This window comes from Dendrobates tinctorius, unplaced genomic scaffold (genome assembly GCF_039654945.1).
Source record: "Dendrobates tinctorius isolate UK_male_01 unplaced genomic scaffold, ASM3965494v1 ptg000020l, whole genome shotgun sequence".
In the NCBI taxonomy this organism is placed as follows: Eukaryota; Metazoa; Chordata; class Amphibia; order Anura; family Dendrobatidae; genus Dendrobates; species Dendrobates tinctorius.
This window is the reverse complement of record NW_027361688.1, coordinates 13789234-13814823: the sequence shown is the minus strand read 5'-3', so window position 1 is coordinate 13814823 and position 25590 is coordinate 13789234. Positions and strand designations below refer to the sequence as shown.

The 25590-nt window shown below is 45.1% G+C and overlaps 1 protein-coding gene across 3 annotated transcripts in view; it reads left to right on the top strand.

The window, feature by feature from the left end:
• The window catches only part of EFCAB6 (EF-hand calcium binding domain 6), a 158319-nt gene that overhangs the window by 41851 nt on the left and 90878 nt on the right, over positions 1-25590 (top strand). For 2 of the 3 annotated variants that reach the window (XM_073567731.1, XM_073567729.1), the window contains exons 1-5: positions 4519-4675; positions 13427-13577; positions 16496-16716; positions 17820-17911; positions 20722-20788. In XM_073567731.1, coding sequence (XP_073423832.1) covers positions 13445-13577; positions 16496-16716; positions 17820-17911; positions 20722-20788 — 513 coding nt within the window. In that variant the 5' untranslated portion in view covers positions 4519-4675; positions 13427-13444. Of the gene's footprint in view, positions 1-4518; positions 4676-13426; positions 13578-16495; positions 16717-17819; positions 17912-20721; positions 20789-25590 lie in introns of those variants that run through there. The other variant, XM_073567730.1, reaches the window with a different exon arrangement.

Genomic DNA, 25590 nt, shown 5'->3' with positions numbered 1-25590 from the left:
ATAAAGGGTATTGAATAGCACTTTAAATTAGGTAACGTAACTTTAAAATAAGGTAATGCAATACATCATAGTTAGTTAAGTTGTTTGCAACGTTCAAGAAGAGTGCCTCCCACATTGGGAAGTTTAGATAAGAATTGTTTATCAAGCATTCAAAATTTTTGTACATTCCTTTGTTTTGCCTAACTTTGTTCACTTGCAGCCCGCGGACGTGCTGTTTTTAACGGGGGGTATGTGGCGCCCCTGAGGGTTCAGTCGCCACAGAGGTACTGCACCTCCTCCTGAGGTGTGGTACCCCACCATCCAGATAAGGTGGACACACCTAACCACACTCCAACATCTGCATCCCACACAACATAGTAGTGTAGCAAAGCACCCTTTGGTGGCTCCCTGCTTGGAAAACGAAGAGTGCTGGGAGGTGGGTGGAGCTTAGTCTGCACCAAAAGATTGGGAAGAGTATAGGATTCAGTGAGTCTGACAGGGTCAGAAGAGTGAGTAGATCCCCGGAGTGGGATGGACGAAGGAAGTGCTGCAGCGGGCCTCAGTGACCTGGGTCTGCTGGCACAGGAAAGAGACATTGATGGAAAGCCTGACTCTTTATAAGAAAGATAGTTTTGAACGGAACGTAAGGAGAAGAGGAGGACTGAGGATTAGGGTTAGAGCAGAACCCTTCCCAAGTTCACAGCGCATGGCCGGGGTCCGGTCCCCGAGGTTGTATGGATACAAATGGTCCTGCAGCAGACATCGGAGGAATAGAAGTTGTCACCACTTTATTGCCACACAAGACTTGGGGGCACAACAGCAACATGAGTGAGCCGGGACTTAGTAGCAAGGAGTCCCCGAAACAGGCTACAGCTGTCTGCCGTACAAGTAGAGTTCATAGGAACATCTGACAGGAGAAACTCCAGTGTAACTCAGTACTGAGAGTACTTCACTATAGGCGCAAAAAGGGAGACGTTCAGAAAAGGCGCATGTTGGCGGAGTGTTGGAAGGGAGTACTTCTTGCCTGGAGGTTGGCTGAGCTCCTGACCCGGAGGACACGGCACGGATGCAGGCACCTGTACCATCACAGACTGTGAGTAAAGCTTTGGAACTACATGCCCTGGTGTCCTCCACTTATTCCGGTGTCAATACATTCAGCACTGCTACATCTCTGTGCCTGGCACTGCACCATCTACGTCTCCTCCCTATCTCCTCACCTACACTGCCCTGGGACTACTGCCCTACCTGTGGAGGGCCACAACATCATTGCTGCACCACACCATCTGTCCCAGAGGATCTGTCTGCAGCGTCGGCTTAACATCTTCATTACCGAACACCACAGGTGGCGTCACGAATCATTCACTCATAAACTTTAATCATCATCCACACGTTCAAACATCCTCCCTTTTACAATGGACGCCCAGGGCCACGGACCGGGTCACAGCGGCCGAGACATCTCCCATTGAAACCCACGGGCCCGGCTCCGAGTACCCCGCCACCCTGGGTGCGAGGGCGATCCATAGTATATCGATAGTGGTCCGGTGGCATATTCATGTAGTGATGGTTGTTCTGGTGCTGTACTCGTGTATTACTGATGGCTCTGGTGATGTATTTGTCACACTCGCATTTGGCACACGTGGTTCGTGGACTAACTGTGCCACGGGGCTGGGATTACTTGGGAGAGACGTAGCTAAGTGGCTAACTGGTTTTTACTAGAGCTCCTGATGGTTGAGTCAGGCTTGAGCTATAGGTAGCTGCCAGGTACCACTCTTAGTAAAGCAACAAAAAAATCGGTAAAGGAGAGGCAGAAACCAGAAAAAGGGTTGATTCCACCTGAGGAAGATGGCTGTGACCGTAGAAACGCATTGTCGGGATTGGAGGAAGAATAAAAGCTGAGTTTTTTACCCTTTTCCTCGTTTCTGCCTCTCCTTTAGCGCTCCTATAGACCGCTTTTTTTTGTTGCTTTACATTGAATTTTCCTCTCTGAAGATCAGCGACAGGAGCAGCTTGGAGGGCAGTTGCTTGTGGGAGAACCTGCATTTGCTGGGCGGTGCTGGGAAGCTCCGGGAACCTTGGTGTTCACTTACGGCTGGGATCGGTCTCAACTTCACATCTGGAAGCCGGTAAGAGATGGACTGACCAGGCGAGCGGAGGTTGCTGACAGTCACGTACAGTGCCCTTCTGAGTTGCAAGGACACGCTCCCCAACTACCATTCACGTTCACACCGTGGTTGTGCAAGGGTGGCACAACCCTGTAAGGTGAGCACCCTGTCGATTCAGCTAGGGAATTAATTTATACACAGGTACACTCATTGCGCCTCTCTTTGCATTTTATTTTTCAAGGTACCACTCTTAGGCAGTCCCAGGCACAGCAGCTGCTGACCCCAGGGGTCAGCCTCGCAGACACAAATTGGTCTTAGAGTGACTGTTAGGAGAGGGTTCGGACTCTGTTCAGACTACATTGGTTCTGGATCCTGGAGCAGAAAGGATGATGACATGGAGTCACAGACAGGGCTGGATTCAGATACTGGAACAGGCTTAGACAGTACAGACACTGGAACACTAACCAGGACTGCCACAGGTGTAGGTTCTAATAATGATGGAATGGTTACAGGCTTTAGTTACCGCCAAAGCGGCTTCATGGTTCAGGTACCGCTGATGCGGCTTCAGTGTTCAGGTTACAGGGGCCACCAGGTGCGGTTTCAGGATTCAGGTACAGCAGGTGTGGCGTCAAGGTTTAGGAATCACTGATGCAATTTCAGGTTCAGGACCAGGCCACACAAGGACCAGGGGAACTGGTACATATAGAACTACACTGGATATTAGGACCTAGCAACATACAGTTAAACATGTTACACAAAGAACTACAGGGCTTGCTCAGGCACCTCCCTATTGAGGAGGGTTCCTTTTATACAAGATGCATGCCAGCTATTGGCTAGGGTCATTTTCAGACTGCGCTCGCTGCCCCTTTAAGAACAGGGGAGCATGGAATTAAATCCAATAAAATGCACTAGTGGCTGTAAAGAAAATGGTATGCAAAGTAAAACTTTACCGGTAACAAGAGGTCCCGAGTATCTGCTCGGCGTTTCGCCGCCAGCTTCTTCTGGGGGCGTCTTTCTGTACAGCCACTAGTGCACTTTATTGGATTTAATTCCAGGCATGTTGACCTTGATATTGGTATTTGTCTTCATTTTCCATCTTTACCGGCATACTATCATGTAAGGGGTTATACCTGTGGGGGTATAGGATATTGGCAGTCCTATAGTGTCTATTTCCTTGTATTTTGAGAACCATTCATATGATGTGTAGACATTTATATATATATATATATATATCCTCCTGTATGTTGCACATTTTGTGTCACATCAGGCACACATATAGCTATTAATCTGCTCATGTGTATCTTATTTGATATAATAATATCACCTCTTTATTCTGCTTGGTGTCCCTAGATGTTATTTTGCTTTTTTAGATTATTTTAATTGATATTTAATAAACTAAACAAAAAAGAACACAGCAGCACATGTGCATGAATCTAGGCCGTGTGAAAACACAGAAAAACATTAAAAACATTCAATTTAGAAAAATTTTCCAAAAAATGTTTTACAAATTTTTTTTTTTTACTTACAGTAATAGATGAAGGTTCTTAGTGCACAAATTGGCCAACTCATGTAAGCCCATCAACCACGGCAAGGTGACCTCCCCCTGATGGGTCCCTGCTCTACACTACAAGTCACTTCCGGGCCACCAGCCTATATTTTGGACACATTGTTTGGTATAAATATATATACATGTATAAATAGAAAATATATATATATATCTCACAGTTTTCTAGTCGTAGCACCTCACACCCCCCCCCCAAAAAAAAAAAATTTAAAAAAAAATCAATACTACCTCTCAATGTGCAATACACAAACCCTCACACACCTCCGACAATGTGAAGAATGGAAACTTTGAGTCTTGGGAAGGGACGTCTAAAATACTCTGTATGAGTGTGGGGTATGGCCGAATTCATTTTGAGCTGGAGAATTATATCGCGGGTCATTATTTTACCTCACATGACCGGAGTAATTAACAAAAAAAAACCCAAATAATGGTGAAAGTATGTTTTTTGGATTTTTTTTCCCATTTTTCAGTACGTTATACGGTAAAATGAATGACTTTAGTCAAAACTACCACTCGTCCCGCAAAAAACGAGCTCTCACATGGGTATGAGGACGGACAAATGTAATATATCACGGTATAACATAGGTAACGTAACGTATTATTGCGGAACCTATACCATAACACTGTATAATATATTTGGGCACGAAGACATAATATATAATATGGTTTGACACCACTTTACTACTGTTTCACCTCCTCCCTGCACGCCCACTTATATTTACTACCAAATTCCCGCCCTCTCTCCATGGAAACACTTCTACCAATAGAAATCGTGGTGCTTACTCACACGTGACATTTTTTACCAATCAGTATGCCGGCACCTCACCACGTCCTCCCGCCTTTCTCCCTCTTTATTGAAATCTTTCCACCAATCGGAATGTTGCAGATTCTCTCCCACGTGACATTTTTGACCAACCACTATGCCCGGCGGCCGTTCCCACAGCAACAGCGTCTTGGAAACAGATACTGATGCCGGGTGCGGAGTACATGGAAGTGGCGGGTCCCGGTGTGAGCTCCACATCAGAGTGAGGTATGTGACCCACCCGCATGCAGGGGCTGCGCACTTCTTCCAAGAGGACATGACGGCTTTCAATACCGTGCAACCACACTTAACTAGGTGTCCAGATAGGTTGTAGTAGACAGTGAGCTGGTTGCCCATAGCAACCAATCAAATTGCAGCTTTTATGTTCCCAGAGCAGGTTAATTGATAGAAGCAGAGACGTGATTGGTTGCATGGAATCAACATGGCGGATGTCAGCAATCACTTTAAGTGGTATCTCTCCCCACTTTATGAGCGCCAGTTGCATTAAGGCAGCGTTCACATTCGCGGTTTTCTATTTTTGCGTGTTCGTATTTTCCTCCCCTTCTTCGAAGGGACATTTGAAAAATAAACATAATTTGTAGCGCCTTTTTTTTCAACTTGTAGCTTTAATTTTTGCAATGATGGAGCCGCGTCAGACTGTTTTTATTTTCGTGTCCCCGGCTGCCATTTTTGGAGCACATAAGACGGTTTTCATCTCTTTTTAGTGCATTTTTGAGTAGGTGCAGCGACCCAAACTAAAAGAAACCCCCCAAAAAACAGCGAGTCTGGCATTTTGATTTTTTTTTTTTCTTTATGGTGTTTACTGTACAGGTCAAAATGGCTTAGAAATAATTTATAACTAATAAATCAGATACATAACCTTATATTTTGATAGACGCTGTAATTGTTTTATTATTATTGTCGTTCCCCTTTTTTTGTACTGGGAAAAGGGGGTGAAGTCATTTGTTTAGTAACTTTTAAAAAGTAATTTTCCACATTTTTTATTTTAGCCTCCTACGGCTAGAACTTGAGCCGGCGACGGATTAATCACGTTTGCTGTATAATGTAATACTACAGTACAGTGTAGAGTTATGTACTGATCCCCATGATGCTCAGTCTCTAACAAGGCTTCATGAGAGTACAAACATGGTGGTGACTGTGAGGAGGAGGCAATGGGTTTCCAAATTGATGCTCCACCTAAATACCAGTCACAGATTGACAGGGTCATCCTTTCTACTTATTCCACACAGAGGTCACCCTTTCTACTTATTCCACACAGAGGTCACATATGATCATTACCAGCCGTGGAAATTTGAGGGCTTCTTTGGCTATTTTTGGATTGGTAGTGTTCCTTTGGGTTAAATGCAAGTCCCAGAGGTGAAAACCCCATCTATCAGAAATGCCAGAAATTCTATCTATCTATCTATCTATCTATTATCTATATATTATCTATCATCTATCTATCTATTATCTCTATCATCTATCTATATATCTACCTATCATCTATCTATTATCTATCTATTATGTATGTATCTATCTATCCATTATCTATCTATTATCTATATATATATCTATTATCTATCTATTATCTCTATCATCTATCTATCTATCATCTATCTATCTATATATATATATATCTATTATGTATCTATCTATCCATTATCTATTATCTATATATATATCTATTATCTATCTATCAGCCCGACACCCTCATTACTAAGCCAATAAGTAAACACAAGCACACATGCACATTGTCACCAGCCTATGTAGGAGTGTAAGAGAACAAACGTATATAGGCTGTAAACAAACAGCAACTGTTAATTTAAAAAAATATATAAATGAAAAATTGTGTGGGCTCCTGCGTAATTTTAATAACCAATAGAGGGAAAGTCGACGGTTGAGTGCTGATGTTAATATTCTGGTAAGGAGCCAATAGCCATAAAGGTTCCCAAGCTATTAATATCAGCTCACAGCTATTTGCTTAGCTTTCACTGGCTAGTTTACAGGGAGACCCCAGAAAAAAATTGACAAAGGGTTTCCCTATAAAATGTAACCAGCAAAGGCTAGGCAGACAGCTGCGTGTTGATATTAATAGCCTATGAAGGAGCCATGAAAACATCAGTTCTCAGCTGCCACAGAAAAGTCGCATGTATAAGATGTGTCATATCTGGCACGTAGCGGTGGCAAGTGGGGTGATAGTTGGGGGGGGTTGATGTCACTTTTGTACTGTCAGGTGACATTAAGCCCACAGGTTAGTAATGGAAAGGTGTCTATAAGACGCCCCCATTATTAACCCCATAGTGATATTATAAAAACACACACCCATAATAAAGTCCTTTATTTGAAATAATGACACAGACTCCTTTATTGAATCTAAATAAAATCATATTCACCGAACGCCTAATCCACTGAAGCCAACATCTCCTGCAACAAAAATAAAATAATAAATCACATCATTCCTCACTTGTCCGCAGAGAAGATAATGTTCCAGGACGATACTGATTACTTTGAGAGCCATCACTGATGTGACTGCTCTCAAAAACAGCCGGCGATACAGTGACAGGAGGTAATTGCTCGCACAGTGTATCACTGAGTCGCCGTGAGAAACGTCACTGGAGTTCATTAGCTGATCAGCTGCGGTAACCTCCGTTACGGCACCACTGCTGCGTGAGAAAGGTCCGCCGATAAGTACTTCCGCGCCGGTGTTTCCCACGCTGTCACACATGACAGCGTGGGAAACACCATAGGAAGCCAGGTAAAAACGCAAAACAAAAACTCAGCAAATATTTTTAGACCTGCGTTTTTGCCTAACTCAGTTGAAGTCATTGGGTGAAAAATACTAAAAATTCGCACAAATAATTGACACGCTGCAGAAAAAAATGCAGTGCAAATACTCAAAGGAAATTTACTGATCATGTGCACAACACTTCAGGATTGTCATTGAAATAGCTTGCAGATTCCATAGCGTTTTTGGAAAAAATGCATCAAAAGCGCATCGTGTGCACACAGCCTTAAGGCCTTGAATTGGCCTAGCTTTTTTCTCTAGTTACATGATTCTGGGAAAGCTGCGTGATAATCTGAACGGGATTCATTGGGATCTGCGTGCTTTCCTTTTGAATGGTAAATTTCTACATTGTGTTGTTCCTCTGTTATTACTCCTAGAAATGTGTGAATAAATTGACACATCATTAGCACCATACATAGATTTCCAGGAGGAATAACAGAGGAGCTGCACAGTACAGAGTGAGAAGAAAACTTGGTCCGATATTGTTCAGTGAGACCTGGCATGTCAGACTCATCCCTACTGATAGGGGGAATGGTGACAGCCAGTAGACAATTTCTACATACATTTCCAGGAGGACAAACAGAGGGACGTAAAGAAAAACGAAAACATATGTATGAAAACGGACCTGTTAGGAGAGCTGAGGGGTCATCATAGGCTGTAAAAGGACCTTTGTGGCATTATAATGGCAGCCATATTGGATGTCAGTCAGAAGAAATGGCAGTAAAGGAAAAAGATGACTCAATGAGTATTATTTCTTTGCATTGTTTTTATCAGTTTCCACATCAGGTGTGTGATCTTTCCCTCATTTTTTGGTCTCATCCTAATTGACATAAGCCCCCTCGGGGTCAATCACAGATTCACGTGGAGGTTTCAGGAGTCACATTGTGACCTATGGAGACTATGATGTGGTCGAGCGCGACGTCTCCTCGACGACTTTTTCCAGGACGTCCTATCCTGACAGCACCATGGGGTTGTTCTTTCATCCTTCCAGGGACAGGAAATGCATGAGAGGTTAAAAGGTCCCCTCCCACACCACACTCCAGTGTTTTTCCTTTCCCTGTAAGGACAGGCACGGGAGCTCCGCAGCCGCGGCATACAGGAAACCAGAAGGAAGGTTCAGAAGCTAGAGGATCTTACTGGGGCCAGGAGGTGCGGGGTCCTAACCGCCAACTCCTCCGGGTCGGACGATGTAAGCGGCACCCCCCTAAGGGAGGTTCTCCGCCGGGTGTCCCGTGGAGCGTCGCTCCGGGACTCATCACCGCTTCCCCCAGCGCGGCTCCCGCGAGGCCCAGAATGCAGAGCGGCGGCGCTTCACTTCCGGGCGCCCAGGGATGACAACTTCCGGTCGGGGCACGGAGGACGCGTCAGAGGGCGGCAGAAGGAGCGTTCCTGCGCAAGACAAGGTAGGATAAGAGCGGGGGGAAGCGGGAGACCAGCGCACCGGCTCCAGGCAGATTGAGAGGTGACAGACGTCTAAGTTTCTGTCAGACGCCGCCAGCATGGACGTCAGGACCAGTGACCAGCCAGAACCAGTGTCCGTGAGTAAAGGGCAGGATGGCCAGAGACAGGAGCTTTTTTTTAAAGGGAGGACTCCTGTCTTTTTAGGATAAGGCGACACCAGCTCCAGCAACAGCCAGGACATCAGGCAAACCTAAATGCCCCATCTGTGCCAGCAAACTGCCGAGCGCATGGAAGAAGCCCCTATGCGAGGATTGCACACTCCGAATCGTCAGAGGCGAGCAGGCAGCCTTTCTCACGGAGATGCGCGCAGTAGTCAGAGACGAAGTTCAAGCCTCGGTCTCTGGAATACTACCTACTCAGTCTTCCGGCCGGTCCCAGTCCAAAAAGACCTAGATGGGAGTCCGACCTATCATCGGAAGAAGAGATACGGGGCACGGACTCGGAGGAAGAGGGCGAGATTACCTTGGAACCCCTAGAAACAGGGAAGAGGTAACTCTTCACATCAGAGAACACGGAAGAGCTGCTCAGGGCAGTAAGAAGTACAATGCAGATCGAGGAAACCCCGAAAGAACAATCCATCCAGGACACAATGTTCGGGGGACTTTGGATTCGTCAGGTCTTCCCAGTTAATGACCATATCCGGGCAATGATCCTGGAAGAATGGGAAGATGCGGAAAAAAGACTGATCGTGCCGCGAGACTTTAAGCTGCGACTTCCATTTAACCAGGAGGACATCAGCACTTGGGACGAGGTGCCTAAGATCGATTCACCGGTGGCCAAGGTGTCGAGGAAAACTTCGATTCCTTTTGAAGATTCTTCCAGTCTCAAGGAGCCCATGGACAAAAAGGCCGACGTGCTCTTAAAAAGAGCTTGGGAGGCCTCAGCGGCAGTGATAAAAGCAAATATAACCGCTACATCGGTCGCTAGATCCATGCACCTATGGATCGACCACTTAGAACAACAGTTAAAGGATAACACCCCTAGGGGTGATATCCTTGAGAGTATTCCCCTGTTGAAAATCGCGACCGGTTTTCTGGCAGATGCTTCTGCAGAATCGGTACGGTATGCGGCCAGAAATAATTCCCTATCCAACGCGGCCCGCCGAGCCATATGGATGAAAACCTGGTCGGGGGACTACCAATCTAAAAATAAGTTATGTTCCATACCCTTCTCGGTCGGGAAGCTATTTGGGCCAGCTTTGGATAAAATTCTAGAGTGCCTCCGGCGACAAAAAAGGTTTTCCAGAGGAAAAACCAAAAAGGCAATTTCCCTTTCAGAGATCCCGCCCATACCAGAGGCAGGAATATAGAGGGAAAGGGAAATCTTCTCGCTGGGAGTACTCGAGGGGGGGAAGAAGTAGAGCTCCCCGTCTCGCTCCGGACAAAGTTCCAGGAGCAGAAGGCAATGACGCCATGCCGGTAGGGGGGCGCCTAAAACACTTTGCAGGGGCATGGCAGCGCATCTCCCAGAACCCATGGGTCCTCAGTACAATTGCCCAGGGCTATACCCTCGAGTTCAAAAGATCCCCTCCAGCACGATTTGTGATTACAAAACCCCGTTCCGAAGCCATGATAGACCCTATATGGGCAGACATAAGAGACCTGTTAAAAACAGAAGTAGTAATTCCTGTCCCAGAGGTAGAGAGAGGTCAGGGCCACTATTCTACACTCTTCACGATAAAAAAACCATCGGGGGAAAGCCGAACTATCATAAATTTAAAGCCATTGAATCAATGGGTTCGTTACAAAAGGTTCCGAATGGAGTCCCTGAAAACCGCCATCCCGCTAATAGACCAGAACGCGTCCATGTGCACTATAGATTTAAAGAACGCATATTATCACGTTCCCATCCATCCTCAATCTCAGAGGTTCCTGTGTTTCGCCCTAGAGAAAAGAGGCAAACACTACCACTTCCAGTTTCAGGCTCTTCCGTTCGGCTTGGCATCAGCACCTCGTGTTTTCACAAAACTGGTGGCCGAAGTCGTGGCAGACTTAAGACAAAGAGACATAATCATTGTGCCTTATTTAGACGACTTCTTGGTAATATCCCGGTCAGCGTCCGAATTAAAAGAACAACTCAGCTCAATAATTTTCAGCCTCGAGAGCCTAGGTTGGATCCTGAACAGAGGAAAATCAGATCTGCGGCCCAGCACCCAGAAAAAATTCCTAGGGGTAATGCTAGACTCCAGAAGAAGGGTCTCGTTCTTGCCGGAGGTGAAGAAGAAGCCCATCATGGACAAGGTGCGGCAGCTCGGCCAACACCAGGTTTCGATAAGGACCGCGATGGAAGTCCTGGGCACCCTAACCGCATGCATACCCTGTGTCATGTGGAGCCAGGCTCACACAAGAATCCTACAAAAGGAGATCCTTACAAAATGGGACAGACGGCAGACCTCGCTGGACAAGAAGTTCCGACCGTCTCCGACGCTGAGATCATCTCTGAAATGGTGGATCAGCAACAGAAACATCAGCCGGGGGGTTCCTTGGATCCTGTCTCCATGCGTGACCATCACTACAGATGCCAGCAGGGAAGGATGGGGAGCCCACCTAGAAGGAAGATTCTTACAAGGAACGTGGCCCAAGAGTATCAGCTTACAGTCCTCAAACTACCGAAAGCTGCAAGCAGTCTGGGAGACTCTGAAGAGAAGCGGTTCAAGACTACAGAACCAACATATAAAGATCATGTCGGACAACGTGACCACAGTAGCCTTCCTACGCCACCAGGGGGGCCCAAGGCACGGGAAACTTCAGAAGCTAGCAGCTCGCATCCTCACCTGGGCAGAAAACAATTCTCGCTCCCTGTCAGCAGTGCACCTGGAAGGCTCCCAAAACAGGATAGCCGACTATCTAAGCAGACAAGAAGTCCGAACCACCGAATGGGAGCTAAAAGAGGAGATCTTCAAGGATCTTTGCCATCGCTGGGGGACACCCCAGCTGGACCTCTTCGCGACAAGAAAAAACGCCAAGCTGAAGAGGTTCTACTCCCTCAACCCGGCGAACCATCCAGAAGAAATCGACGCCCTGGACCAGAATTGGGGAAGGGGACTCCTATACGGGTTTCCACCGATCGCCATAATACCGAGGGTCCTCAGGAAGATCCAGGAGGAAGGAGCTCGGGTGATGCTGGTCATACCTTTTTGGCCCAGGCGGAGTTGGTTTCCCCTCCTCAGAAAGATGGCTCAGAGGGGGCCACTCCACCTACCAACAATACCAGACTTGCTCTCCCAGGGTCCAGTGTTACACCCAGACCCAGGAAGCCTGCAACTGGCAGCATGGATCCTGAGAGGGACATCCTAAAGTCCAATGGCCTCTCGGACCAGGTGATCTCCACATTGCAGGCCAGCCGAAAACCGGTGACAAGAGCGATATATTGTAAAATCTGGAAGAGATTCTGTACAGAAAGTGGTAATGCCCCTCTAGACCTATCTCGGCCTGATATCCCTCGGATCCTGGACTTCCTACAGGCCGGATTCGATAAGGGCCTGACCCCGAGCACACTCAAAGTCCAGATAGCGGCCTTAAGTACCTTCTTTAATTTCTCCCTATCCTCCCATCCATGGATAGCGCGATTTACTAAAGCCACCCAGAGGCTAAGACCCACATTGAGGAAAACTGTCCCACCATGGGACCTAAATCTGGTACTCAACACGCTGTGTAGGCCACCTTATGAGCCAATTTCGGAGATAGACATTTCAAAGCTCACACAAAAAACTGCTTTTTTGGTAGCTATCACCTCCGCTAAACGTTTAGGTGAAATCCAGGCCCTCTCAATCCAGAATCCCTACATTCAGATCTTCGAGGACCACATAACGCTCAAACTAGATCCAAAGTTTCTCCCTAAGGTAGTATCGCCGCAGAATCTAAACCAAGAAATAATCCTGCCCTCGTTTTGTCCAGCCCCAAAGAATGATAAAGAAAAATTGTTTCATTCTCTGGATGTTAGACGCACGGTCGCCCGTTACCTGGAAGTCACCCGGGACTGGCGACAGGAAACAAAACTATTTGTCCTGTACGGCAGCAAAAATAAAGGTAGAAGTGCGGCTACACAGACTCTAGCGAGATGGATAACAACAATAATCTCCTCGGCGTACGAGGCCGAGGGCTTGCCGGTACCTGAAGGGCTTAGGGCTCATTCCACCAGGGCGATAGAGACTTCATGGGCATAGAGGGCGGGTGCCTCAGTAGAACAGATAGGCAGGGCCGCCACCTGGTCTACACCAAATACTTTCTGTAGACACTATAAGTTGGACACTCTATCAGCTAGCCAGGCGACCTTCGGTCGCAGAGTGCTACAAGCAGTAGTCCCACCCTAAGCGAATTCCTACTTTGGTATTCCCCATGGTGCTGTCAGGATAGGACGTCCTGGAAAACGGAGATTAGACCTACCGGTAATGTTATTTCCAGGAGTCCATCCTGACAGCACTGGTAGTTCCCTCCCTATGATTTGTATTGGTATCATTATGCTTGTACTAAATCTAAATAAAATTTAATTGCATCCATACTGGTGTGGTACTTGGAAAAATCACTGGAGTGTGGTGTGGGAGGGGACCTTTTAACCTCTCGTGTATTTCCTGTCCCTGGAAGGATGAAAGAACAACCCCATGGTGCTGTCAGGATGGACTCCTGGAAATAACATTACCGGTAGGTCTAATCTCCGTTTTTTGACTTCTTGGCAATTCTGTATTATTTCTGGTCGAGATTTTATTTTTTCTCCTGTCACTTTCCTTCCAACAGAAAAACGTAGTATCCAAAATGATGAATTCCGGACATTTTTCTGAGCTGCGTCCCCTCACCCGGAGCATCACCTTCACCGGTCGGCCATATTCTTCTCCGTGCCTGACCACGTCTCGAGGCAGTAGTGCGACATCCGTGAGATCTTCTCTTCGTAAGTTTCTTAGATTCATCATTTATCTATTCTGAAATGCTGAGAGAAAGTTAATCATGAGTCATGATCCCTGTTCGAGGGGTCAGAGAGCGAGTGGGTTGCAATGGCAGTTGGGGGCCACTCGAGACTGGATGCTATCTTGGTGCTGGGCTTCATAGGAAATCATTAAAGGGGTATTCCCATCTCCTAGAACTTATCCCAATATTTAGTAGGCATAATAAAATTAATATTGGCAAATACCTCTGTAGTATAGTTCTTCTGACATTTCATCAGCCGAGTACAAGAAATTCATATCGTAAACCGTCAGAATACAATAGAAGAGATGTATAGGTAGAGTAAAAGAAAAAAGTTGTGTGGGTTATTATTCTTAACCAGCTGAGATCTGATGTTTAGGTGGTAATAAACATGGCGCTTCCCAGGATATTAATATCAGTTCACAGCTGTCTGCCTAGCCTTTACTGGTTATTAACAAGGGGTGACACTCCCCCCTAAAAAATATGTTTAATAACCAGCAAAGGCTAGGCAGACAGCTTCCGACTGATATTAATAGCCTAGGAAGGGGCTATGGATATTGGCACTCTCCCAGACTAAGAACATCAGCCCTCAGTCGCCCTAAAAATGGTGCATCCATTAGATGCGCCAATTCTGGCGCTTAGCCTCGGCTCTTCCCACTTACCCTTGTACAGTGACAAGTGGGGTAATAGTATTGGAGTTGATGTCAGCTTTGTAATGTCAGCTGATATCATCAAGCCTAGGGGTTAGGAATGGAGAGGCGTCTATAAGATGCCCCCATTGCTAACCCCATCAGTTTAAGTTAAAAAAACACACACCCAGAGAAAAGTCCTTTAATTTGAGCAAAAACTCCCCTACCCTCTTTTACTCATTTATTAATATCCAAAGAAAAATAAAAAACAAACAAAGAAATCCTCACCTGTCCGCTGATAATCCGCATGTCCCTCAATGAGCCCAACTCGGCTACATCTGGATGCATTGCGGAAAGGTGACATAAAGTGTAACCGCTCTGCCTGGCATCCTGCAACTGTAACAAATGGAAACGGAGGCACAGGTGGTGAAGTTCACATTCGTTTATTTTTTGAGTGGAACCTCGGGACCACGGTCCGGGGGGCTCCGAGGGGGCGTGACTAGTGAGACCAGGTATCCATAGTAAGACCCCTCCAACAGGATCTGAATAGAGTACCGGGAGGACACAGATGCTATCTCCAGTTAGACCCTAGACACGTGGCAGCTGCCCCAGGGAGACAAACGGGTAACCAGAATATACATGTCCGATAGAGCTGACTGGCGGGAGCCGGGTATACGGGTGAAAGCTGACACCGATGGTGACCAAATAATCTCAGGTATCCACGTGGAAACTGACTCCAATTGTACTGGCGTGGTGCAGAGGTTCGGATGGCTGAGTGGGCGGGACGAGGCGGAACTGAAGCGACTGGTACAACCGTTGTCCTGGATAGGCAAATAACAGGTCACTAATCTCATACCAGGGGATGTGCTGGCCGCACGCCAGGAGGCAGGAGGAGCAGCAGGACAGCAGGCAATGGATTGAGAGCGAGGGCCCCGTCGGAGGTCTAGCAGAGGTACAGTCCTCATAGCATGAGGATGGGAACCCCGCCAAGGGTCTCGCTGAGGTACAGGCACAGATGTAACAGAGATACTGAGCTGAACGTGAGACTGCAGCTTCAGTGCCAAGCGCTGATGTCAGTAAGGTGCCTGGAGATCATAGCCGCTGTCACATATTTTAAGCTGCAACCTGTCCTAGTCACGTGTCCGGATGGCTTGCAGCCTGAAGAAACTCTGCTTGAGACTAGAAAAGGAGCAGCATTCTGAACAAATATACCTGATCTGCACACTCAGCAGAGGAAAAAAACCTTTTTATCCTCATTCTGCTCCATGCTCATCAGTCTGAGAGCATTACCCTGGTTATGGAGACTGGCAGGACTGGAACAGGAGAAAAAAATACGAGAATTTTTTGTTTTGTTTTCTTTTTCTTCTGCACCAGCCCTGTTACTCAGCTGACTGAGCAGATCAAGTATGTTATTTCACCATGTCGCTCCTCTGACAGTCGAGACAAATGTCTCAAGCAGTGTTTCTTCACATTACGACTCATCCTGACATGTGACTAGGGCAGGTTGCAGCTTGAAATATGTGGCAATGATCATTTTGAGCATTTTTTTCTTCACACTATGATCCGTCCTGACATGTGACTAGGACAGTTTGCAGCACTCGGACAGTTTGCAGCTTGAAATATGTGACAGTGACCATTTTGAGCTGTGTTTCTTTACACTGCGACTCATCCTGACATGTGACTAAGACAGGTTGCAACTTGAATTATGTGACAGTGACCATTTTGAGCTGTATTTCTTCCCACTGCGACCCGTCCTGACACATGACTAGGACAGGCTGCAGCTTGAAATATGTGATGGTGACCATCTTGAGTGCTGTTTCTTCACACTGCGACCCGTCCTTACATGTGATTAAGACAGGTTGCAGCTTGAAATATGTGAATGTGACCATTTTTATTACATACACCTTGAAATAGGCAGTGATGGGCAAATTTGGTTAGTTCTATGTTTACTCTGTCCTCACCTCTTGCTGCAAAGAGCAGCACCTGCTCTGGTATAACTCAGGGCAGCCATATATGAGGAGTGATAGAATATCGCTACAGTATGCAATTTTTTTGTGATGAGTGGGAATATGACCTCTGATCTGGAGCAGGATTGGTTTAGCGCCACACCTCGTTCTCATCTCCTATGCACAGCGCTGCTCCCGATCGCCCAGCTGTATCGCCAATCACAAATGTGCTGCGGTACCATACAGATAGTTGATAACTTGTTGTCACTGGACAACCCCTTCAAAGTTGGTTCTCCACCATTTTTCCTTTTACGTTTTTACTATTGAAGGTTCTTCAGTGATCTCCGTCCCAGATCCCAAACTCTCAGGACAAGACATTGAAAAGATCTTAAACCAAAGGGTCAATGAGCTTCAGGAAGATCTGAAAAATGCATTTCTAGTCTTGGATGTCGATCAGTCGTTCACAGTGACGAAAGGCCAGCTATACCAAGTTCTGAAAAACTTTATCATATCTCTCACTCAGCCCCAGTATGAGGAACTATTGACGAAGGTGAGCAGTCATGGGGGTATATTACTTGTTTTCTCTTCCGTCGTCATACTGTGGATCCATTATGGGACGTCTACAAAGACCAGCAGAAAATCTGTTGCAAAATCCATGTGCGGATTTGTTGCAGATTTTTTTGCTGCAGATTTGTCACAGATTTCTGAAATTGAAGTGCTACAGATTTAAAATCATTGCTTCGTCTGATCGGAAACTTTCCGAGGCCAAAGTTACGTTAAAAATTTAACCAAAAATGTAATTAAAAAAAGGAAAAAATATTTCCTTTAAAATTTATTTTTTAGCATCCACACATAAAAGAAATCTACTTTATTAGGGATCCACTCAACTGTCATAACTCAAAGAAGTATTTTAAATAGCTTTATGTATGAAATGTGAACGATATAAAAAAATACGGAGGTCCCAAAGTCCCCTGTGTAAATGGAGAGGTACTGAGTATGTGCGACCACCACTCATATACATAGCGGTTGAAGCAGTGGTCGCACATGCTCAGTACAGGTTTTTTTTCACACTGGGGATTTTGGCACTCCCTTTCTCGTGAGTGGTGAGAGTCAAAGTGGTGGCTCATACCCTGAATTGGGGCCCCATCTTCAATTGAAAAACCAACTGGGGTGCATGACCCAATGCGGGTAGAGAGGTCCTAATCACTTAAATGCCATGGTCGCACTTCACCTTGGCATATAAGGGGTTGCTATCATTACTAACTCCATACTGGTGGGTGGCTGCTTTGTAAAATAGCCAGCAGCTGCAGAGTATAAAGAAGGTTCAGTGTGTGAGCCCGCTCCATACAAATCATCAGTTGTCAGGAGTAATGGTTGGACGACAGGTAGGTGGCACCGGGACGCCCTTCTTATGGGCTCCATAGCGGTCACATGGTCTGCTGCCATAGGTGGTACGCCAGAGAATCATACATGTAGATAGGTGACGAGGTCCCTCAGAAAAACTAAAACAAGGGCAATCTCATTGTTTTACAAGATTTGATGCCTATAGGGGTCCAGCAACCATCAATTAACCTCACATCATCACACAATGTTTGAGCCATCAAACGGAATTAATGTGATTTGTTTTAATGTCTCTTGATCTTCTGTCCTCAGATTATGGTCCTTGATAATGGCACAATCCCTTATCTCGAGTTTCTGGCACAATTCCTCCGAGCCAGCACCTGTGGATCTCAAGTGAAGAGAAGGTGGGTAGTAACACATTGAACACAACCAAAGACCGTACAATGCTTAAACACAACCAAAGACCGTACCATGACTGAACACAAATACCAAACTATGCCTGACCGCAACCAAAGACGGTACCTTGCCTGACCGCAACTAAAGACCGTACAATGCGCAAACACAACCAAAGACCATACACTGCTTGAACACAACCAAAGGCCGTACTATGTCGGAAAACAACCAAAGACTGTACTATGCCGGATAACAACCAAAGACCGTACTGTTGTGAGTTCATTTTCCCCTTCACCGTCGATGTCTGATGAACTCCCTCTTTTGGTGAAGGAAGGTAGTGAGGCTGATTACCAAACACCTGATCTGATAGATGATGACTGGGTAACAGGAAATTCTGACTGGATATAAGGCAGCCGACGCCCTTCCGAGTCGCTGGTGATTTCTCTGCTGGATTCTTGGAGACCAGTCTGATTCCTGCTTCCCAAAGATAAGTTTTTGCTCTGCTATTGAACTTATTAGTTTTGTTTTGTTTACCTTGTTTTTTGCAGTTCAGCCATCCCCGGTCGGGGGTGTGCTGAGTTCCATTTTTGTCTCTGATCAGTTTGTCTCTTTGCTCTGTCTTCAGAATTTACCTGAGTGCTGATATAGTCTTTTTGAAGTCCTAGCGACTTCAGGGCCTGTTTTTCCTATCAGACGGTTTGGGGACATTTTTTGGTAGGGTTTTTTACGGATTGCAGACAGCAGCTTTTCTATCCTGTCCTTTTTAGTTAGCTTGGGCCCCATCGTTTGCTCAACCTATCTTTCTATCTGTGTTAGTGTTTTCATCTTGCTTCACCGTCATTATATGTTGGGGGCTGCCTATTGCTTTGGGGTCTGCTCTGGGGCAGCTTAGATTTCCCCTTTCTTTCTTTAGGCCTATTTAGTTCTCCCGCTGTGATCGAGGGGTCTAGGGCATCGTAGCAACCCCCCACGGCTGCTGTTAGTTGTTGTGGATAGGATCAGGGGTCTGCAATCCGATAGCTACCAACCTCTCCGGTTTTCTGGACTTAGCTTGTATTTTTGTATTTTCCTCCTTCGGTGACTCATTCATAACACCGTACAATGCCTGAACACAACCAAAGACTTTACAATGTCGGAACACAACCTAAAACCGTACAATGCCGAAACACAACCAAAGAGCGTACAATGCCTGATCACAACCAAAGACCGTACACTGCCTAACCGCAACCAAAGACCATACAATGCACGAACACAACCAAAGACCGTACACTGCTTGAACACAACCAAAGACCGTATTATGCCTGGACACAACCAAAGACCGTACACTGCCTGAACACAACCAAAGACCGTACTCTGCCTGAACACAACCAAAGACCTAGAATGCCAAAACAAAAGAAAGATCACATGCAAGACAAATAATCATATTGTCCTCCGTTACTATTGAATCTATAGAAATGTTCCTCGCTTCTCGTTCACCTCCTGTCGCCTGTCTAAAGTCGTCCTCAGGTTGTGACACATGAGGAATTGGGAAACATTGCTATACGTGGCTGTGTTTGTGTATACGGCAAACAGTGGTAGATCAGGAGCTATCCATGGTACTGCCAAGAACTACAGACACGTCAAAAGAAAAAAAAATACAAGATTGTTATAATTTAATAATTAGCCGCACATCCTCATACACTAGTCCCTCTCAGGTCTTGATGCAAAGGAAAAGTGGAGAAGTTTCCCATAAAAACCCCAATCTTCCACTTTTTCTTTGCACCATTTGTGATAAATTCACCCCTCATTGTCTCAATCTGTGATCTGAATTTTTTTTTTTGTTTACATGTGTTTCCCATGGGCATCCAGAGCAGGGGGTTTCAACTTTAACCCTGAACTGAAAGCAGAGATAGACCATAGGACCTAGATCAGAGGAGTCTGACCGTTAAACTCCCTCGCCGATCACCAGAATAGAGGATGTCTGCCTCCTGCTTGAATGGAGCATTCACTCTGGTGATCAGTGCAGGCCTCAGTTGTCGGACCCCCAACGAACAATTATTGAAATACCCCTTTAAAGTGTACCTATCCCCAGTCTGGAGATGCCCTAAGAGTGGGGTAATTTTTCTAATTATCCCCTATTAGCAAAAGTAACTCTAATGCCAACTCTCCCCCCAAAAAAGGATCCCAAGTCCTAGCAAAAGTTGGTCCTGAAATTCCAGGTTGTGGGATACATTTTGAGGTGGTGTCTCATCTGGTTAAATAGGTAAAATTTAAAAAGTGCCTTATAAAAATGAACCTTTTTTTTTGTGCAATTTACCTTTTGCTAAAAATCCTCTATGTTCTCAAGAACGGAGGGATTTCTAATTTTATAGTTTACTGCTTTTTTTTTGCCAAGGTTACCGGCCACCTCTGCAAGTCTATAAGAGGAGGCCGGTTTCTTGGGCAAAGAGGGCAGCGCTTACAAGCTTCTTACTGTAGAGCTGGCGGGATCACTGGATTTGGCCGGCTTTGGTGCTGCAGAGACAAAGCAGCTTGCTCACAAAGTTGTGATCCTCGGTGCAAAAATGCTGCTGGTCCGAACTGTCACTCATCGGGAGCGTACCGCCACACTCCAAACAGAGCATCTGGAGGCCGAGGAGCAGTGCGCTCGTGAAGAAAGAAGATGCGACTACCCCAATAACATACGGTAGCTTGCGTATTTAGATGGAAAGTTGGAATTTTAGGAAATGAATGTTAATGGATCACTTCAGGACGCATCCACACGTGACAATATGCCTAAATTACTTCCTGACCTCCCGCTCCGATTTATGGTTGTTTCATTATTTATTTATTTATTTTTCAGATGGAGCTGTTCTCAAGCAAACCAAGTAATGACTCTGAACGAGCTGGAAACCCGACTGAAGCAACTGGTAACACATTACTGTTCCCGTCTTAAAAACATGATCAGTGGTGGGGTCTGACCTCCTCGGGGGATAGCCAATTAGCTCTGCCCTCCCTCCATTGGATTTCTCCCCACAGCAGTGCCCCCAAGGAACTGCGGCACATTTTAATTAAAGGAAATGCAGTTTTCTTCACAGCCACAAGTCCACGGGAGGCGCTGTGCAGTGAAGACTTTAGAAGGAGAATCGGTGCTCCACAAGTTGACTCTTCACTCTAAGAAATTGGTGGGGGGTCCGAAAGGTCCTATACACTTGTAATCAGGGAATACCCCTTTAATGGATGACTGCTGTCTTTCCCTGCACATTGCGTCTTATCTACTGCTGGCGACTCTGTATGATCAGAGCTGTGTTATAATTTCCCCAACCACTGTGCAGGGTAAGATTCAGCAGTGCCAATCAGCTCTGCGACCCCCTTGCTTTCTAGGGTCAGACCCCCACCAGTCCCAAAATGATGGTTTTCCAAGCAATATAATGTCACTTTATGAACAACGCTAAGATCACAATTCCGGAAACAGTTTTTGCCAGTTTTCAGCAAATTTTTTGTACAAAGCGTAGTTGCGGGAAAAATTTTGGTAGCGTCGGGAAAGAGTGGGGCAGACAAATTCATGATAATTTACAATTATCAGTTGATATCTCTTTAATTGATTTAGCTTTGAGGACAAGTATATTATACTTTTTGTATTTTACCCTTATGCTTTTTTTTATTGCACTACCTATTTTGACCACTAGGAGGTGCGTGTCTCCTGAAAGAAAAGTCTTTGAGCTGGTTTCTTCCGGACAGCACACCCAGTGGTGAGGATTGGTATTGCAGGTAAAGTGCGTCACGTCTACCTTGCTGTAAAAACCTTTGACTAAATGGAGCTGTCGACACTGGATTGCTCCCATCCCTATGATTCATACTGGATTACGGTGACATAATACTGGCTTTCATAGAGTTAATTATATTTTATTTAGCATAATTTTTTACACCGTCACTTTTTTTTTTTCTATGAAAATGGGTAGCAGGTGTGAATTTGCACCTTACAGGGGTGGAAGGGAGAGAAGACATCTGGCTCAGCCTCCTGCGGCTCATGTAGTGTTATCTCACTAGCAGGTAACACATTACGTGTCGCTATTAATTCCCGTCCCGCCAGAAGCCCAACTATTAACTGTTGATGCCCCTTTGGCACAAGACGGGGGCCCTCTTCTCAAGATAAAGCAGGTCCCAGACCTTAGCTTGGTAAGTTCTTATGCACAGGAGAAATGATAGCTTGTTGATCACTGGGGGTCCCACCTCTGAGACCACCACCGATCCCGAGAATGGACTCTGAAGTGTCCTCTTAGGGTGGCCGAGCGCTATACTTGGCTCTCCATTCTAGTGGGGCACTTCAGCACTCACACCAAGGCTGGGGACCCCTCTCCGCTTCAGATAGATATATTCTAGATTTTATCTAGATTTTATTTTATGTGACTTTATTTTTATTGTTCTGTTCCGTAAAAAAGGGAATTATATGCATTTCTAGATTTTTTCCATGTTATTTTATTTTCTACATTTTCTTATTTTATATTTTGCTTCATTTCTATGATTTTGTTCCTGTAAAGAAAGGGAATGATAGGCATTTCTAGATTTTAATTTTTTATATATTTTATCTTTTATTTTATTTTATAGATTTTATTATTCTATATTTTATTTTGTTTTATTTTTATTATTTTTGTTCCGGGATAAAATGGGAACAGAATAAATAATATATATATATATATATATATATATATATATATATATATATATATATATATATATATATATATTTCCTTTTTTTTTTCTTTTTTTTTTATTGGCCCCCACTTGGACTTGAACCAGCGATCTTCTGATCACTTCTTTGATTCTATATTCTATGCATTATTACAGAGTTTATACAGGCTTCTTAGGTGTAGTGACATCATAGAAAGGTCCTTTAGTCAGCCCCATGACCATCGAGTTTCTTAGAGGGCCGATGGGCATCGGAAGGGACATCTCCCACCCCCCACTACCCCCCTCATTCCACCCTCTCAAATGCCGTTGACATTGGCATTTAAGGGGTTAAACTTCTGCAATCAGAGCTCCGTTCACATCCGTTAGACTCAGGTGCCGGCTGCATAACACAGCCAGCATCCACGATGTATGGAGTGAGCTCAGGAGACAGTGTCATCACAGCAGAAATCTGGATGGGCTCTGGCCCAGATCCACGTGATCGGCAAGTCATCCCTTATTCTGGGTTCCCGTCCCATCTACGTCAGCTAATGTATTAGGATAAAAACATATATAATAAAGAAAATAAAGAGTGTCTGCCTGATGGAGGGGTTCCTCTATGTGGGACCCCCCTTTATGATCTCCATATATTCCATTGATACGGGTTATGTTTGGGTCCTGTTAGACCAGATTCCCAACGCACTGACAGTCACGCAATTCACACATCATCATGTCTTGCCACGCTATATGTATGCCCTCAGGTTTTCAGGTTAGCAGTGGTGATAATTAAAATCTAGGTTAATTGGAATGAGCTAATTACTTAGTAATTAGAGGTACCTCGTTACAATTTGCCTGATCTCGTCGTAGCCTTCAGATCTTGTGATTTTTTTATTTTTTTTTATTTAACTAGTTAATATATTTTGCGTAGCCGCCTGTCAATACTGATACACAGGCATGAAATAACGCCAATTAGCAGGGGAGTAATGAATCAGTACCTGGGTCGGAGCGCAATACTTTATGTTGCCTCATAGATGGCGCTGTTGCTTTTGGTTGAAGTTTTTGAAAAAAAAAATGTGATCGAGATGATCGCTATTTATTACTAATTAGTATCTGTCTGTATATATACATTTAGGTCCAGAAATATTTGGACAGTGACACAAATTTTGACCTTTTAGCTGTTTACAAAACATATTCGAGATATAATTATATAATCAATATGGGTTTAAAGTGTAGACTCTCAGCTTTAATTTGAGGGTATTCACATCCTAAGTGGAGTAAGGGTTTAGGAATTACACCTCTTTCATATGGAGCTGCCTCTTTTTAAAAGGACCGAAGGTTGTTGGACAGTTACGTCAAAAGCTCTTTAATGGGCTGCATGGGCTTTTCCCTCATTAATCCATCATCAATTAAGCAAGTAAAAGGTCTGGAGCTGATACCAGGTGTGGCATTTGCATCTGGAAGCTGTGTGTCACGGGATTACTGCGACAGATAGTCAGAAAACGGCAGCATCTGATTTCTCCTACTCCTGCACTGATTAGAAGCACTTCCCCATCATATTTAACAATGTAAATTTCTTTTAGCAGTGCAGGGGTGTATCTCCTAAGTTGAGAGCTCCTGGAAGCTTTCCTGTGTTTAGGCTCTCAGCTGTTCACTGTTAGCCACTCCCATCTCCTATATAATCCTATATAATTTGAGTCCTGGCTAGCACTCATTGTCAGTGATAGCTTTTGCTGCATGGCTGGAGGTTGTTAGTGGTTATTATTGGAGAAGGCATTTGATGGATTTATCTGTGACTGTTGCAAGGTTTTGAGTGTGTGATTCTCTTTTCATACTTTGATTTAACAACATCCTCCACTCTCCGGTGTTTACCTCTGTTGTTTATGTGTGTATATTTGTATGATCAGTATTTTCCTTCATTTCTGTTCGTATTACCTTATTAGTCTGGTTGGTGTATTACGGTACACTACTACTCCCCTCTTTCCTGAGTGGAGGAAGGGTACAGACTGAGGGCAGATTCAGGAGCTAAGGAAAGGTACGTGGTCCCGGCGTCTTCACCATCAGAAGTAATAAGGGGAACAGAGCGAGCTAGAGCACCCCTAGCATTAGGGACAGCAAAGGAGCCCCTGGCCCTGGAACACCCAACAACAGAGTCGTGACACTGTGGCTGTGAACCCACAATATGCGGTCAAAGGAGCTCTCAATGGAAGAGAAACAGACCATCATTAGGCTGAAAAAACAAGAATAAATCCATCAGAGAGATAGCAGGAATGTTAGAAGTGGCCAAGTTAACAGTTCTCAAAAAAAAGAGCTGGGGAACTCAAAAAGCCCTGGACAGCCATGGAAGACAAAACTATTAACCGGGCATAAAATAGAATGTCCAGATTAGACTTTGCCAAAAAACATCTAAAGAAGCCAGCACAGTTCTGGAAAAGCAAAACTAAGAGCAACCTGTACCAGAATGATGGGAAGGCCTGGGGAGCCTTGTCTGGGACCTGATGGTATAGTAGGGGCCTGATGGTAAACTAGTGGCATGGTCTGGGCCTGATGGTAAAATAGTGGCGTGGTCTGAGGATTGATGGTAAAATATGGGCCTGGTTTGGTGTCTGATGGTAAAATAGGGGCCTGTTCTGGGATATGACGGTAAAATAGGGACCTAATCTGAGGCTTGATGATAAAATAGGGACTTGGTTTGGTGTTTGATGGTACAATAGTGGTCTGGTCTGGGGCCTGATGGTAAAATAGGGGCCTGGTCTGTGTTATGATTTTAATATACAGTAGAGGCCTGGTCTGGGATCTGATATTAATATAGGAGAACTGAATATCTTAGAGGGGGTCTCATCTTGGAATTGCAATAGGGGTCTAGTCTGGGGTCTGATATTATTATAGGATTCTGATATAGGATCATGTTGGGGGTCTGTTATTTATATTGGGGGCTCTTTTGTAGAAGTGCCCATTAAAAAGGCCACTGCCATTTTTGCACCTATCAGTTACACCAGTATCATCCTCCAAAAGATTCTCCGACATTGACATCTCACGATCGAAGGTGTACCATGAAGTTCCGAGG